Source organism: Sus scrofa, chromosome 2, assembly GCF_000003025.6.
Source record: "Sus scrofa isolate TJ Tabasco breed Duroc chromosome 2, Sscrofa11.1, whole genome shotgun sequence".
Classification (NCBI taxonomy): Eukaryota; Metazoa; Chordata; class Mammalia; order Artiodactyla; family Suidae; genus Sus; species Sus scrofa.
Genome location: NC_010444.4, coordinates 11,875,061 through 11,892,708, shown reverse-complemented (window position 1 = coordinate 11,892,708; position 17,648 = coordinate 11,875,061). Strand labels below are relative to the sequence as shown.

Below are 17,648 nucleotides of genomic sequence, written 5' to 3'. Positions count from 1 at the left end.
AAAAGGCAAGGGGGAAAAAAAAAAAAAGCAACTAGTTTTGTTTTTCAGTTTTGCCCACCCGGGGGGAATGTAGAAGTTCCTGAGCCAGGGATCAAACTTGCAACACAGCAGTAACGCAAGCCATAGCAGTGACAATGCCAAGTCCTTAACCATTAGGCCACCAGGGAACTCCAAAGCAGATATTTTTAAGGGGCAGTGTACGACGGCAAGGGTAACAAGAACCATGCCGCAAACTGCCATGCGAGTGGGTCTGGCTGTCCGGCAGCACTCTTCTGACTGCGGCCTGAGGCCCTCTGGGCAGCAGCCCAGGCGTGCAGGACCCTCACCGGCATGGGGATCTTCGAGAGTTCTTTCCCGATGCAGTTCTTCATGATGCTCCATAAATTGAGGCTATAGTTTGGCTTGTACGGTATCCTCGTTCTCTTCTCCTTCTTGGTCTCTTCCAGCTGATGCTTGTACTAAGCACAAAAACAAAGCCATTCAATCACCCACAAAGAACAGAAAACCCAGTATTTATATTCCCTTCCCCCATGCGAAGGCAAAAAAAAAAAAAAAAAAAAAAATCAGTACTTTCTGTTTCCTTTAGTACTTTACAGGCAAATCCTTGTGAATTTCACCCAAGAGCCTCAGTCTTGATAACTTCCAAGCAAGAGTTACCTGTTCATCAAGGCTGATGTCACTGCTGGCTCCACTGATGTTGCTGCCAGTGCGCCTACACAAACGGGAAACATGTATGAGAATTAGAACCAAGAGCAGAACTAGAGTTCGGTCCTTGCCATGTCTTTGCGAAGCAGAATTCTAAGGACACTGCACAGACTTATTAATGAGTGATCAAATGATGACACCCAGAAAAGAATATGTATGAATAAACATCTCTGGAGAACTTGTCCATGTAAAAAGGCTGACAGCCTCCCACTGACTTAAGGAAAATAGTCCAGATCTTAGTGAAAAATTATGATACTCCCACTGAAACATTTCTAACCTTTTCATGTTCATTTGGGGGTGGGGTGGGTTAAGAATAACTTACTTGTGGCCCAAGTTTTCAGGCATGGTGATGATCTCAGGAGCATCAAAAAATTCATTCTCGTCGTCCTCATCACTCATGTCTCCTTTGCCAGAGCAGCACTGATCTACAAGGAGGAAAGCCTCATTCATTTACTTTGGCTACATTCACCAAAACCTAGCACAGCAGTGTCTTTTAAATACTAAACCAGAACCAGAGCAACCAATTGGTAGAAAGCAGTGGAAAAGTCAGAAGAAATAAAGGGCTCCAATTCCATTTCATATGAGTCACTGATTCTGGAGAATCCAGAATTCCCTCTATCAGCTGCAGAAAATGATCAGGCTTGTATCGGCACAGGCTACCCTAGAACCAAAGAAGCGTCTCACCTTTACTAGAACCAGTGCTGCCAGGAGTGTTTGCCGGCAGCACCGTGGCTCCACGGAAGGCTCTCTCCAGGTGATTATGCTGCTTCGCCAGCTGCTCCAGGGTCTCTTCCAGTCGGATGCGCTGGTCTCTTTCATACTGCAGGGACTTCTGCCACTTTTTACTATGGGTCTGGGCCAACACAAGGAAATCTCTGCAGGCCTATATGGGGAAGGAGTTGACACAGGTCACCTCAAGTCAACTAGCCAGAGATTCCCTTGGGCCTCTGTAAGCCCATTAGGTAATCTTATTCTGGGAACTTGAACTAGTAAATTAGAATGAAAGACTTTCCCTATTATTCCACAGTATCAGGGACAGCCAGCTCTGTAATGCAATCAAGGTCAAGCCCAGGAAAAAAAAAAAAAAAAGAATTGAACGTGGTTGTCATAGTTCTTTCATATTTTCCTGGTCATGAGGCCCAAACAAATGCCAAGTGAGCAGTAAACTTAGACAAAATATTTGTGGCAACATCACAAAGGGCAGCTATGTGAACTACACCAAAAGAAGAAACCCATTGACTGAAAGGTGAGGAAAAGCATAGGATAAGTGCTTTTAATACACAGAAGTTCCCGGGCCAGGAGCCTAATCAGAGCGGCAGGTGCAGCCTAGTCCACAGCCACGGCAACACTGGATCTGAGCCACACCTGTGACCTACGCTGCAGTCTGTGGCAACACCGAATCCTTAACCTACTGGGTAAGGCCAGGGATCAAACCCGCATCCTCACAGAGACAATGTCGGGTCCTTAACTCGCTGAGCCACAACAGGAACTCTGCTTTCAACACATTCTTGACTAAACTCAAGTCACCTATAGCTGAGGAATTCAGACACTGAGAACTGAGAGCCTGTACTGAATTAGACCAAATATGGGGAAACTGAACTGGTTTTTATTTTGGTCACAAAGAGAAACAACTGACCATGAAAAATTACAAGTCTACCTGAGGAGTCAAATCTGATCGTATCAGTCCCTCCACTGGCTCCCCATTGATATCAGGGTTAAATCCTGACTGCTGGTTATGGACATAAAGGGCCCTTGTATCCTCCTCCAGGCAGCTGTACCCACTCTGCATCCTGCTGTGGAGCCACCCTGAACCACGCGTCCTTTCTCAGACACACACATTGCCTCCCCGCCTGGCTATCGGCACACGAGCTATTTACTCGGCCTAGAAGGTCTTCTTCCCCCTTTCTCTACTTGGCCAAGTCCTCTTCATTCTTTAAGATCTATGGCAAATGTTACCTCTTCTGTGACACTCCCCTCCCCCACCCCCTGCTAAGCAGCTAGTTTCTCCTCTACTTTCCACAGCACTTTGCACATATTGCTCTTTTATACCATCTGCAGCAGCATTGTGACTTTTGCTCCGACTGGATTATGAGCGACTTGAAGACACCATTTATAGCTTATTCACAGACTTATTTCCAGCTCCTAACTTAGCTGCTCTGGACATAGTTTGATAAAGTTTGCTTAATAAATAAATGAAGGAAGGAAGCAATATAAGCTTAAAAGTCTATGCCCTGTTAAAGAGAAACTAAAGGGTAAACAGAATACCTACTCCCTTGGTTTGAACCTTTGCCTGTGGGCTAATGGACACTAAATCAGTCATGCCAGCCCCGCCCTCAAAGAGCTGCAGACCAGACTAGCTCACTGCCCTCTTAGTGGCTCAGAGGAATCTCAATATCAGTGAGTCCCCTACTGAATTCACCACATTTCCTTTCTGACTCTGCTTTTCCATCCCAAGACCAATTCCAGGGCCCCTGCAGCTGCCCAGGCCAGAAAACTATGAGGCATCCTTGATTCTTAGTTTTCTGCCCTCCCCACATCCGACGATCAAGTCTTACTGATTTTTCTTTGATATTTCTGGACTCTGTACACTTCTTCCATCCTCCAGACTCTGAGGCAGTACAGACTATATAGTCTGGAGCTGGATTGCTGGGGCTCAAATCACAGCTCCATCCCACTGCCTATCTATGGAATTGCTAGCAAGTTATTTCACCTCTCGGTGCCTCATCTTCCTCATCTGTAAGCAAAGAATGACACAAGTAATGACTTCCAAAGGTTGTGGCTTTAGAGGTCTAGCACTTAGGAATACCGGGCTTGAAGTAATCACTCAATAAGGTGTTAGCGATTATAGTTAAGCCAGCATCAAAATCAGTCTTATCCTCTTCTAATCCACTGCTACCAAGCCCATTCAGTAGGATCTGCCCTCTCGTCCCCGCCCAACACTTAATTCCTCTTCAGCCTTATCTCTCTCTAGCCACCTCCTTGCTCTGCTAACACTCAACGGTGAGCAGTTCCCAGACCTGGGGAGAGAGTGAGGGGATCCACAGATGCCACACCTGGATCAACCCTCCTCCCTCACTCCCTTTGATGAATACTGATCATAACTCAAAGTTACTGAGGGACAATTAGATGTCAGGGACTTTGTTCAAAACCATCCATCAATTATCTAATAAAAGCCTGTCCATAACCCTGTGAGCAGCTACTGGGATCACCACCATTTACAGAAAAGGAACAGGGGTCACAGAGGAAGGAGGGTGCCCCAGGTTATAGAGGTAGTTAACCGAGGCAGCTAAACTTCAGGGCCCCAGCATTCTGCTGCCCTTTTTTCATAGGAAGAGTCTCTCGGGCCTTCCAGAATTTAGATGTTGCCTTTCCTAAGCCTCCTGATCTGAGCTAGACACCCCCAGCAGCCTCTGTCTCTCATGGCACTTGGCCCGCTCCATGAGGATGAGGTCATATCTCTGGCCCCTCACTGGAGGGAAATGTCCCTGAAGGCGGGGACCACATCACATGAAGTTTTAAATCCCCTTGCACAGTACCTAGGACAAGAGAAGGTGCTCAACAGACATCCACTGGATCAGTAAACGGAAACACGAATACAGTATCAAACTCACTCCCCTGCTTAGATTCACGTTGGTGGCAAGGAAAGCTATAGGCTAGGCAACCAAACCACTGAGTAAAATGAATGTATGCTTCCCTCGACATAAAAATCCAAACTAAAGGTTCAGTTTTATGAGACATTTTAAAATCAGGGAGTTCCTGCTGTGGCTCAGTGGTTAACGAACCTGACTAGTATCCATGAGGATGCGGCTTCGATCCCTGGCCTTGCTCAGCGGGTTAAGGACCTGGCATTGCTGTGAGCTGTGGTGTAGGTCACAGACACAGCTTGGATTCCACATTGCTGGGGCTGTGGTGTAGGCCAGCGGCTACAGCTCCGATTCAGCCCCTAGCCTAGGAAGCTCCATATGCCGTGGGTGTGGCCCTAAAAAGACAAAAGACAAAAAAAAAAAAAAAAAAAAAAAATCAGGAGGTGATTTGTTTTTTTGTTTTGTTTTGTTTTGTTTTGTCTTTTTTTGCTATTTCTTGGGCCACTCCTGTGGCATATGGAGGTTCCCAGGCTAGGAGTCGAATCGGAGCCATAGCCACCGGCCTACGCCAGAGCCACAGCAACTTGGGATGCGAGCCACGTCTGCAACCTACACCACAGCTCACGGCAATGCCGGATCGTTAACCCACTGAGCAAGGGCAGGGATCGAACCTGCAACCTCATGGTTCCTAGTCGGATTCGTTAACCACTGCGCCACGACAGGAACTCCTGATTTGTTTTTTTGTTGTTGTTTTTTTTTTTGTCTTTTTAGGGCTGCACCTGAGGCATACGGAGGTTCCCAGGCTAGAGGTTGAATTGGAGCTATAGCCACTGGCCTATGCCACAGCCACAGCAACACCGGATATGAGCCGCGTCTGTGACCTACACCAAAACTCACGGCAACACCAGATCCTTAACCCATTGAGCAAGGCCAGGGATCGAACCTGCGTCCTCATGGATACTAGTCAGATTAATTTCCGCTGAGCCAGAATGGGAACTCCAGGAGGTGTTTTATTTAGCAAATTTTTCATAGCAGGAAAAAAAACTGTCATGGAGCAGGGTATTCACCTGACATGGATAAAAGGCAACAGACTCATATCCTGAGCTGTTCTACTTCAAAAGTATATTTATCTACTACTGATTAAATGACCTGTATGACCGATGAAGTTTTCTTGATCACAGGAGGATCCCAAAAAAACAGTCACAAAGGCAATAAGAAGTGCGATACTTTGGAAAAAAAGAGCATGGGACTAGATGTTAGGAACTCAAGGCCAGTGCTGACTCCCAGAAGAGCGTCAGGAGACAGCTGATCTTCCTGCAGTCCAAATGGAAAATAATTTCTCACTTCCACTGTGTGTGAATCAGAGCACTGAAGAGAGAGCTCAACACTTCAGAAAATGACATGAAAATAAAAGTTATCACAACTTTCTATTAAGAAACAAAGGTAAAGGATGTGACGTTGTCTCTGCAGCAGCATAGGTTCAATCCTGCCCTGGAGCAGTGGGTTGGGGATCTGGCCTTGCTGTGGCTGTGGTGTGGGTTGCAGGTATGGCTCAAATTTGACCCCTGGCCGGGGAACTTCCATATGCCATGCGTGTGGCCAGAAAGAAAAAAGAGAGAGAGAAAAGAAAAAAAAAGAAACAAAGGGTTTAAATGAGAAAAACTAAATTTTCCTAAGGTCACAGGAAAAGACCTTTAATCTCAAGAAGCCTCACGAAGTAAACTAGGTCTAAGCAGACCTAGGTCTACGGAGTCTTATCAGCACTCCTTAAACAAGGAAAAATCTGGCCCTGGTGAAGTAAGTTCACCCCATTTAATTAGACAGGAAAACAAAAACAAAAAACAACCACCTGCCTAAGCCCTTTCTCACCTGCCTTATGAAATGTCTCCTCATGTTCCCATGTGGAAGCCGACTCAAACAACCTGCCAGGTGAGGCTCAGTCACCAGCAGAGGAAAAACAGCACTGTTTAAACTGCGCACTCTTTTCACACCAACCACCCAGTATCTGACATACATCACTAAGGCCAGTGGTGCTTTGGGTATACCTGGAACCTCGTACCCAAGCAGTATTCCACAAACCAACACCAGCTACCTGAGCTAAGAGGCATGAGACGCAGAAGCATCCACCCCTTTTTAGAAGAAAAGTGCCCAAGGCTGAGTGTTTTGTCTTAGCGCCCAGAATTACCCCTCAAATCAAAGACTACAGATGAGATGAACCAGGATTAGGAGCGTCTCACTAGGACTCGATGCAACCCCTGCTTACCACACTGGAGGCAGGAGGCATAGGCAAAGTCGGGGTCAGACTCCCAACTCCACTCTCAAAGAGCCCGACAGTGGAAAGGGCCCATGAGGACAAAGTTACAGAGAAATAAATACATAAACAGACACAGAACCCACAGAGGTTAAGGGACTAAGCTAACACCACCATCAGATGTCCAGCTGGTGGCAGAAGCAGGGCTGGAACCCTGGACTCCTAACTGGCTCGAGGGCTAGAAGGGGTGTCCTCCCGACCCCTTGAGCAGAGCGGGAATGTCCTTCCACCTGTGCACCGGTTCCACTTCACTCAACGAACGGTGGAACTTTATTAAAGCCCCTGAAGGGTGAAGTGGGACCCAAAGTTCTACCCTCTGCTGAGGACAATTTCCCACTATTTGGGGACGATTACACTTGGAAGAGGGAAGGCAGCAAAGGCAAGGCAGACGCCTGCACACTTACGTTGATCATGGCGTTGGACGTTATCCTGAAGAGCGTGGCCCGCTCGTTGACCTGTTTGATCTTCTCGTTGCTCTCGGCGGGCAGCCGCAGGGACTCGAGCTCGCTGAGCGAGCGCTGCAGCGCCGTGCCGTGCTTGGCGATCAGGTCGTTGCACGTGCTCAGGTCCTCCACTTTGCTGGACAGGGTCCGCAGGGTGTTCTGCAGCTCCGTCTTGTCAGTCTGGGAGACGGACTCCTCATCTCCGGACTCATCTGCAGGGGCCACGAGGTGAGAGAGGTAACTCTGGGCCCGGGGCTGAGAGTCGGAGCCCACCCGCTCTGCCCACAACCAGAGCCACGTGCTTGCTGCTGCTGTGCACTCTGACCCGTGACTGGCCCACCTGAAGCACAAATACCTGGGGTACTTTTATTTTCTCCCTGTGGAACACAAAACAATAAGCACTTTTTTTTTTTTTTTTTTTTTTTTGCTCATGCTTCTTTTTTCTTCTGGTTTTATTGAGATATAATTAACATATAACCCTATGATAAGTTTAAGGTGTACAGCATAAACACCTTACACAGATTGTGAAACGATTACAATAAATTAACCTCCATCATCTCAGAGACCAAAAAAAAAAAAAAAAAGATTTTATTCCTTGTGATCAGACGTTTAGGATCTATTCTCTCAGCAACTTTCAAATGTACCGTCAGGCGGTGTTAACTACAGTCATGCTGTACATCACAGCCCCAGGACAGAGTCATCCTGTAACCAGAAGCCTGTACCTTTTGACCATCTTCATCCAATCCCTCACAGGGTTCTTCTTAAAGGTGCAGTCTCTGGCCCCATCCCTAGAAACACTCTGATTTAGCTGGTGTGAGGCAAGGCCCAGGAACCTGAATTTTGAATAAGCTGCCTGGGTAATTCTGATGCACACTGAGGTCTGAGAGCAAAAGACCTAGAGGACAGGGTGGAGAAGCTCTTGGGATTGAGAATAAATTGTTGAGACTTCTAACCCTAGCTTGAGGGTCCCCAGCCAGTCACACTCATTATTACTGCAAATCCACGATCACCTGTTGGGTGATGAGTGGGCCTGTATGAAATGGGTTGAGAAGCACAGTTGAGCTCTCTGTAAACCAAGTCCACGTCATCAAAGACTCATTAACGTATCTTTCCTTAAATTTTTTTTTTTAAGAGCCGCACCAGCAGCACATGGAAGTTCCCAGGCTAGGGGTCGAATCGGAGCAGTGGCTGCCTACTGACTTACACCAGAAAGCACGGCAATACCAGATCCTTAACCCACTGAGCGAGGCCAGGGATCGAACCCTAGTCCTCACAGATACTCATCAGGTTTGTTACCACTGAGCCATGACAGGAACTCCTAACCTATCTTCTTCTAAAGGAGAACTCAGGAACTTCATGATGAGCTCATTTGACACTAAAGCCAGCACTATGTTGAAAGCGATGCAAGGTCTTCTGTTAAATGACTCTCAAACAAGAGGTAGAGAGCTAAATTGTACTTCTCGCTATCAGTTTTGTCCCTAACACTTTGTAACTGCAGAGTGCTTTTCTAGCACTGTTACTTCCTTTGGGAGAGCTAAAATCAGCACTAAAATCAAAACAAAAGGAACAAGGGAAGACTTACCCTATCTGCTAGACAGAGAGGGAGGGCCAAAGTCAAATATAACCTGTCACCCCAAAATTTACAAAGCAGAGAACATTCCTTTCACTGCTTAAGAGATATGAAATACAGCGTGGGAAATGACAAAGGATAAGAAAAACAAGAGATGAACAAAAGTTAACAGGTGACCATCCTGGTCAGCTCTAAGTGAGCAGGCTCAGTGTGGTTAAACTATCAACATCTGAGGGGAAATATTACCATTTTCCTTTAAGAAAAATCAAAACATAATTAGATGGTCCTTTTTCTTTTTTTAATGGCTGTACCTGCAGCATATGAAAGTTCCTAGGCCAAGGACTGAATCCAAGCTGCAGCTGCAACCTACACCAGCTCCTTGAACCCACTGCACTGGGCTGGGGCTCAAAACTATAACTCTGCAGCCACCCAAGCCACCACAATCAGGTTCCTAAACCTCTGTGCCACAGTGGGAACTCCGAGATTGTTCTTTTGACTGAGATTAAGGTAGCAAAATAGAGATTTTTTTCACAAAAACTATCACACACAATTTTTTTTTATGTGCCTCAGGCCTGAAACAGCTCTAGCCACCAAGCTAGGCCTCGAGCTTGCTGTACAAAGGGCCCTACATATGCTCTGCCCGATTGATGCTACAGCAATACCACCAAGTAAGAGTCTTCTTGCCCACTGCCGGGGGTTTCATATACAATGTTTCTGACAGTCTACAAAGAGTGTTGGTTTCAATTCAACTAATAGTTTGGTAAGAAGATTTAGCAGGCAAGAAAAAAGTAAGGATAGATCCAGATTGTGAGTTGTAATAATGCTGACTGACCTCTCAATAAAATAATGTTTCTTAAGATTTTAAGGTAGTCAGTTGGCATTAAAAGCCAAAAGGAGGGAGTTCCCACTGTGGCTCAGTGGGTTAAGAACCCAACTAGTATCCATGAGAATGCAGGTTCCATCCCTGGCTTTGGTCAGTGGGTTAAGAATCTGGCGTTGCCACAAGCTGTGGTGTAGGTTGCAGATACAGCTCAGATCTGGTGCTGCTGGGGCTGGGGCTGGGGCTGTGGCTGTGGCTGGCAGCTACAGCTCTGATTCGACCCCTGGCCCAGGAATTTCCATATGCCGCAGGTGCAGCCCTAAAATTAAAAAAATTAAAAAGCCAAAAGATAGGAGTTCCTGGTGGCCTGGTTAAGGATCTGGCATTGCCCCTGCTGTGGCATGGGTTTGATTCCTGGCCCAGGAACTTCTGTGTGCCTCGGGTGAGGACCCCCCCACCCCTCCCAAAAATGCCAAAGGATAACTGTGGACAGAGTTTCCCAATCTCACCAATTCTAACATTTTGGGCCAGATACCCAGACACCCACATTTTGGGGAGGCTGTCCTGTGCACTGTAGGAGGCTTGGCAGCATCCCTGGCCTGTATTTCCTAGATACCAGTAGCACCTCCACACCTCAGCTGTAATAAAACATCTCCAGAGGACCCCTTCGGGGCAAAACTGCCTCCAGTGGAAAACCAGCTCTCCAGGAGAAAATTCTGCATGACAGGGAGAAGCCTGACACATCCAGAAGATAGTTGATAATTAAATGACAATGAGGGACAAGATAAGATTTGTGCAGAAGCAAGGCAAACAGAATGGTCCCTGGACATGGTGTTCTTTGCTCTCTACCTGATTCAGCCAGCATCTTCACAGCCTTGGCCTTGGCCAGTTCTAGGGCTGTCACCCAGCGCTGCCGCTCCACTTCTGAGCTTGCCTTCAGATGGTATGTCTGAGCACCCCCGTTGGAAATGATGAAGTTGCAGGAGTCCTCCACGGTGATGTTGGCTGTGGCGAGGTTGATGGTACCACGGCAGGTGTGCCTCATTTCTGCCTTTGACCTGTAATCATGAGGCAAAGATAAGCTAAGGACAAGCTAAGGCTTTCGAAAATACAGCAGTCTGAGGAATCAGCAAGTTCTAATAATTCCCTCCAATGGCTCCCTGAAATTCAGAAAACAATCAGTAGGGATTTCCTTTCAAAGCCCTAAGTGTTGTTTCTAAAGTCAGACTTTACTGCTCTGCTGCTCCTCTCACCCGCAGCTTTTAAAAAATGGGCTTCACTGAAGGATAACTACATACAATATTAATTCAGCAATTTTTTTTTTTTTTTGTCTTTTTAGGGTTGTACCCACGGCATATGGAGGTTCCCAGGATAGGGGTCGAATCAGAGTTGTACACCATAGCCACAGCAACACCAGACCAGAGCCGTGTCTGCAACCTACACCACAGCTCACGGTAATGCCGGATCCTTAACCCAGTGAGCGGGACCGGGGATTGAAGCTGTGTCCTCATGGATGCTAGTCAGATTCATTTCCCCTAGGCCACAACAGGAACTCCAATTCAGCAATTTTAAGTGTACAATTTAGTGAGTTTTGACAAATGTATATGATTGTGCAACCACCTCCAATTAAGATGTAGGGCATTTCCAGGGAGTTCCCGCTGTGGTACAGTGGAAATGAACCTGACTAGTAACCATGAGGTTGCGGGTTTGATCCCTGGTCTCGCTCTGTGGTTTGGGGATCCGGTGTTGCTGTGAACTATGGTGTAGGCTGCAGACGTGGATCGGATCCTGCATTGCTGTGGCTGTGGCTGGCAGCTATAGCTCAGATTCGACCCCTAGCCTGGGAACCTCCATATCCCACTAGTGCGGCCCTAAAAAGCAAAAATAAATAAATAAATAAATAAAGACGTAGGGCATTTCCATCACCCCAAAAGTTCCCTCATGCCCTTCTGCAGTCAGGAACCACTTTTTAATTAACAAGTTACCATTATGAAATAGTATTTTATAAACTCATGCAACAAAATTGTGTATGCTTATCTTATTCTCTAAAAGAAAGAACAGCTCCACTTTCCATATACTGACCCCCCCCAACTGTAACAGCCCAAGTAAGAACTGTCACACTATGCTTATAACTACATTGCAGAAGTATAAGGCATACTTAGACGGTTAGAGCATTAAATACTGACTTTGGCTCAAGTGATATGAAATAGGAATAATTAGCTTTCAGTGGGAATAAAGAAAGAATGATAATCACTCATTAAAGAATCACCAGGTGGTATAATCTTTCTGGAATATACTCTTTCCTAAGGTCCATTGACTTCTATTGGTGGGAACTCCTAAGCCATTCTATTAATAGTTAGGAAAGATTCAGCAAATCTGTTCTCAGAGGACTGGGTGTAAAAATTTTCCCCACTGCCCCTGACTGACAGCTCTATTAATAGATTAACTTTTGAACTTTACAGCGATGCTTGGTGACAACAAGCGACAAGCGACCTCACATAAAAAACATCAAGCTGCTAGCACAATTGAGTCTACAGGGCAAATTGTGCTAATTCCCCCCCACCCGCTGGTTAGGCACAGGGACCTGCATGTTGAGACTGCAGTTTTCCCTGACCAACTTGGAACATAAAGAGGTCAAAGTCCTTTGCCAGCTGCCACAGTGCAAAGCAGAGCTGTTTCCCTTTCATGAGTGCCAAGTGGCCAAACTCATCTGGCACATCCAGAATTCCTGCATGCCAGAAGGGACACACACTCCATCTCCAGAAACCAAGATTTTGGTAGGTTTGAGAAAGTCTGTTTACTATGCTTAGGAAGACAGATTTGCTATTGTTTGATTTGTCACATGAAACTGGTTTTTCCTTCTCAAATGCTCAAATGAATAGTATGGGATGGCCAGGGGGTCTCAATAAACTAGGCCATTTTCCATGCCCTGCACCTGCCACACTGTAATGTGAATCCCTGTTTTTTTCTATGCTAACCTCCCCGCCCCCGCCCCAGAGCTTCAGTTACATTATGAATAATGCAGGCTGAATTACAGACTCACAGCTGACAGGCCAGCTCACCCTTGCTTTCTACTCCAAAGGTGCAACTTGGACCTTATACCACATTCCTCACAGTGTGTTGGTACTTTCCACAGCCACTTCCTAGGAATCTCTTCTGCTTGGGCCATCTTCATGAAAGAAGTTTCTCAAATCACATAAAGTCTGTGGCAGTTTTTAAAATACCAAAGAACTCTGGGAGTAAGGCAGGCTTGATCTCGGAGCCCTTGGGTTCAAGCAGATACACCTATACTTATAAATGATTAGTGCAGAAGCTAGAAATACATGCTCTTCAGGGCGCAAGACACGTTCTTTAGGCACTTGAGCATTAGGTGGTATTTTCAGGTTAGAAAGTTCTTCCCTGAAAAGGCCAGCCGAAAGAGTAACTCAATCTCTAGAAGCTAGCTAAGAAAACCAATGCTACGGGCTTGTCATGATGTGTCTGGGAGAGCTGGGATTCCACATATGGTTTTTCTGTTTTCTTTCTTTAAGAGCCGCATTCGCGGCACATGGAGGTTCCCAGGCTAGGGGTCTAATCAGAGCTACAGCTGCCAGCCTACACCACAGCTCACTGCAACGCTGGATCCTTAACCCACTGAGCAAGGCCAGGGATCAAAGCCACAATCTCATGATTCCTCGTCAGATTCGCTTCTGCTGCGCCACAATGGGAACTCCTACATATGGTTTTAAGTACAGAATTATCTGCATAACTTTGCATGTGAGGAAGAACAGGATAAGTAAAAACAGCCAAAACTTATTACGACAGTTCATCAGAAGATGAGTCTAGGAAGTATTCAGTTAGAAAGAAAACAGTGTTTTGTAAAAGGCATACACAGGAGATGACTGGTTTTGGAGGCATGAAAAGCAGAGGAATGACAACTTGGCTAAGTAACTCTAAGGAGGTGGGGATCAAATGGAACCTGTTCAGAAGAATTAACTACCAATTAGCTGAAGGAAGTTACTTCAATGTGATTTTTTTTTTTTTTTTTTTGCTATTTCTTGGGCCACTCCTGCGGCATATGGAGGTTCCCAGGCTAGGGGCTGAATCGGAGCTGCAGCCACCGGCCTACGCCAGAGCCACAGCAACGCGGGATCCGAGCCGCGTCTGCAACCTACACCACAGCTCACGGCAACACCGGATCGTTAACCCACTGAGCAAGGGCAGGGACCGAACCCGCAACCTCATGGTTCCTAGTCGGATTCGTTAACCACTGCGCCACGACGGGAACTCCTCAATGTGATTTTGAGGGTAGTGCATAGAGTTGATAACTTTGGATCCTGTTGCTGGGTTGGCTTGTGGGCGGAACCATCTTAGCTGGCAAGGGCAGGCCCATGGCATATTTCCCAAAATGTGGTTCAGTATGTTTTGGCAGGAATTTTAGCTGTAGTCAGACAGGTACCACTGGCTCTTGTAAGAGGGAACTTAAAAGCAGTTACAAGTACTTGGAGAGACGGCAACATATAAGGTAATGATGTCCAACCAAGGTCAATATTGATCAAGACTGATACTGATCAGACAGACTCAACTGGACTGGAAAGTGGATCTGATTAAGAAGTTGGATAAGGAAAAATGACCACATTAAGGCCCTCAGCTGATAAACAACTTTTGAAAATAGGGAATCAGTGTTAATAGTGATTTCCGAGCCAAGTTAGGATATGAATCAACTGAACATTAGAATGATGGCTGGTATTAACAGGAAAACATGAATTTGAGTAGGAGAAAAGCTCTGAAGCAAACTAAAATTTTAGATTTGTGATTATACCTTAAACTAACAGTCCTAGATGAGTAATTTAAAAAGGTGAAAATTAAAATCAATTCTGAATATAATAATGCAAATGATATACTTAAATGTTCCCAATTAATGCTGCTTAAGCAGTGAGGGCGCGGTAAGGTATTTTTCCGCTGTGTTAAAGACGAGATAAGAAGAATGTGTTTCTACTTCAACAACCTCCAACTCCCATCTTCAATGTCCTCTCAAAATTCTTTAAGAGCCAATACAACGGAGTTGACGGAAAAGAGATTTGTTCATCCAAACTCTCTCAATGAGTTAACAAAGTGACCACTGGCAGAGGAAAAGCAATACAGAATGAACAGTTCTTAGCAAGAATGTTTTGGATCCCAAGTAGAATGGGCTAAGATTTCACTTAGAAATGCTATTCGATAAAGCAAAATCTCTCTTAAGGGAGACTTCCATACATTGTATATAAAATACACATAGTACCATGATCTGTAAACTTAACTTGCTAAAGGTAAGTAGTTATCTCTGTATCTGATTCATGTAACACTAACCTGGGTGTTAGGCTGTGTCAGTGTGAAAATAACTCGTTTCAAATCCTGACTCAAGAACTTGGGAAAGTTGCCCAAGTCAAGCCTCAGTTTCCTCACTGGTAAGACGGAAACATCTCCTAACTTCCGCATTGTTGTGGGGAGTCAAAGGATACCATATGTAAAAGACCTATCCAAACTGTCCAGCATTCAGGAAATGTTAATGTCCTGTCTCCAAATCCAGCATCTTAACCTTTCTATAGTAACATGAGTGGCCAAAAGCATGTTATGTTATGGCAAGACTGTGAGTTACCATAAATATGTATTAAATAATCCAAAACAAGCATTGCTGAACAGAAGGGTCATTCCAAAGACATGGGTTCTTCTTTTAATGAAAAAACCTGATTAACCAGAGAGAGCCCAGAAATACTGGATGGAACACTTAATCATTCCCATGGGAGGAGGTGGGGCAGGCAAAAATGAGAAAGGCTGGAGTGCACTTCTCCATTCTGGGCTGTCTAGAAGGCAAAAGCATAGGCAAATCTTGGAAGAGATAAAGACAGGGGACAGCTACCGAGGCCACCCTGTGTGTGGTGTCCTTCAGCCTGAATGTGGAGAGACCAAAAGGCGGGTAGATCAAGGGCTGCTAATAACCTTGAATTTTGGAGACTGGGCCCAGATAGCTAAGCCTTGAGACTTTCGCACTTAAGTTCTTTGGGAGTGGTGCCTGCGATCAGCCCTCATATATGTGCCCTTTAGCACCTACATCGGCGCCTTCCTTGCAGAATTAATCATTGCACCGATGTGCTGCTGGAAACACAATGGAAGAGAAGAGGCTCTCGGAACAACTCAAAGGGCCAGGCACCGAGCGGAAGGTCTAGCACTAAGGGTGGGTCACCCAGGTGGAGGGGCAAGTCCTGGGGCGTTCATTTTCGTGAGGGTGGACTTGTGTCAGGGGCTGTCAATGCACGCAGGTGACGAAAAGGGGCCTGGGGCGACCTTGGCTGCTGCGCGGGCTGGAGAGGGTGACGGCGCGGGGACTGTGGGCTGCGATGGGAGACGGCGCCCCGGAAGCAGTTACCTGTAGTAGCTCAGGAGCCCGTTGCTCAGCACGAACCACCGCCGCTGGTAGCCTTTGATATAATTGGTCCATTTGAAGAGCCAGCCCTCGCGAGCCGAGCCTGATCCCCCAGCGCCCGAGCCGCCCGAGCCCCCCGCCGGCGGCGCAGGAGCCGGGCCCGCTGCCGCCACTCCCCCGGCCCCGGGACCCGGGCCGCCCGCCGACACCGCGGCCACCGTGCTCGGCGCGGCCGCGGAGCCTGGCCCCGAGTCTCCGCGGCCGCCCGCGCCGCCTCCTCCCACCATGGGGGGACCGGCGCCGCCGCCGCCCGGAGCCGCCATGGCTGTCGGGCCCGGGCCCATCACTCCTCTCAGTTCCGTCGCCGCCATGAGCCGCCGCCGCCCTGAGATACAGGACCGGAACCGCCTACGAGAGCCGCCGTCGCCGCCCGGAGGGCCCCACACGGCTAGCGCATCAGCCGCCGCCGCGCACCGTCCCCGCCCCGCCAGGCCGGCCGCGGGGAGGAGGGCTCGGCCGCCGGGAAGGAAAAAGTCGATTGGTGCCGCCGAGTGTCACTTGCGGAAGACCCCTAGGACATTGGCATTTCTCTTGGGCCTGTCATTACACACCGCCCAGTGAAAACTGAGGGTGGGACGCTTCCGCCAAGCACGCCATTGATTGGTGCAAGTGAAGGCCAATCAGATTTCTGTACATTTCATTGGTGCTTTCCCGAAGTCTCCAGCGCTCCGGGAGGCCTCAAGTATGCAGACTGCCCAGCCAGTTTGATTGTCGATTGGCTAGAACTTCTGCCACTCATTTTAGTTTATGCCCCCGTCACCGCCACGTCACCCCCTCCCAGCACCCTTCTCCTTGTCTCTCTTCCGCCCTTACGGATTGGTGGTTGGTATCAGCTGCTCAACCTTTTCTACCATTTACCGAACGAGTTGAGGAGAAGGAGGAGGAGTCTAGCCATCACAGCCTCACTTTAATTTCTTACTGGTTAGAATGAATGTCCCTCACATGTTGGGGGAGGGACGGGGCAGTGATTGGAGATGATTGGTTCCGGAGGTTGTCTGTGAACCAGGAGCTTGGCAATGATGACCAATGAAAGAGACGGACTGAGCGAGGGCAGGCCAGGGCAGCCAATAAAATCTGGGAGAAGCACTTGCCGGGCGAGCCCTTCTGCTTCCACCTTTGGTGAACTTTCTAAGAGGCAGAAGCGGGTCAGCGTCCCGAAAGCATATTTTTGCTGTATGCGCAGCGTAGGAATCCCTCTTTCTGAGTTAAGATTTCTATTGTTTCTTGTTAGGAGGAGTGATTCTTAGTAGACAGCCCCTGCCCGAGTCTCTCCTTTCCAGGGCCGCCTTCTAGCAGCTGGCTCCCAGCTGGAGACCAGAATTAATGGGGAGCCCAGAGATAGCTTCCCACTTTCCTCCTGAATCCACCATTCTAATAATGTTCCCTGGTTTGCTCATCGTCCACCACACCTCTTATCTCTTGCTTCTAGACTCCTAATTCTGTCCCACGAGTTGCTGACCCAGCTGTGAGGAGAAAATAGACTCGCGAGGACCTGACTTTATATCTACTTGCGACCCATGTCTTCCAGTCCAAAGGGCCCTTGGCTGTAGCATCATATGCTCACGTGTGTATACTTAACCTTGCACGGAAAGTAGTTATTTCAGATAAATTGTTCACACATTTGTGAACGTCACAAATTTAGTATCTCATTTAGCATTTAGATGTTGTGAACTATTGTTGCAAAAGGAGCTCTGGGGAACCTGGAACTTGCTACATTTTTCTGATTTCACTGGGCAACAGAAATAGCTGTTAGACATTGTAAAATTGCTTTTT

General features: G+C 47.2%; 1 protein-coding gene across 1 annotated transcript in view; it reads right to left on the bottom strand.

The window, feature by feature from the left end:
* The window catches only part of OSBP (oxysterol binding protein), a 35,367-nt gene extending 18,952 nt beyond the window's left edge, over window positions 1-16,415 (bottom strand). The window contains exons 1-7 of the mRNA XM_021082995.1: window positions 15,819-16,415; window positions 10,283-10,491; window positions 7,005-7,255; window positions 1,390-1,588; window positions 1,028-1,130; window positions 658-712; window positions 327-458 (exon numbers count right to left, since the gene is read on the bottom strand). Of these exons, the coding sequence (XP_020938654.1) occupies window positions 327-458; window positions 658-712; window positions 1,028-1,130; window positions 1,390-1,588; window positions 7,005-7,255; window positions 10,283-10,491; window positions 15,819-16,186 (1,317 nt within the window). The 5' untranslated portion in view covers window positions 16,187-16,415. The remainder of the gene's footprint in view (window positions 1-326; window positions 459-657; window positions 713-1,027; window positions 1,131-1,389; window positions 1,589-7,004; window positions 7,256-10,282; window positions 10,492-15,818) is intronic.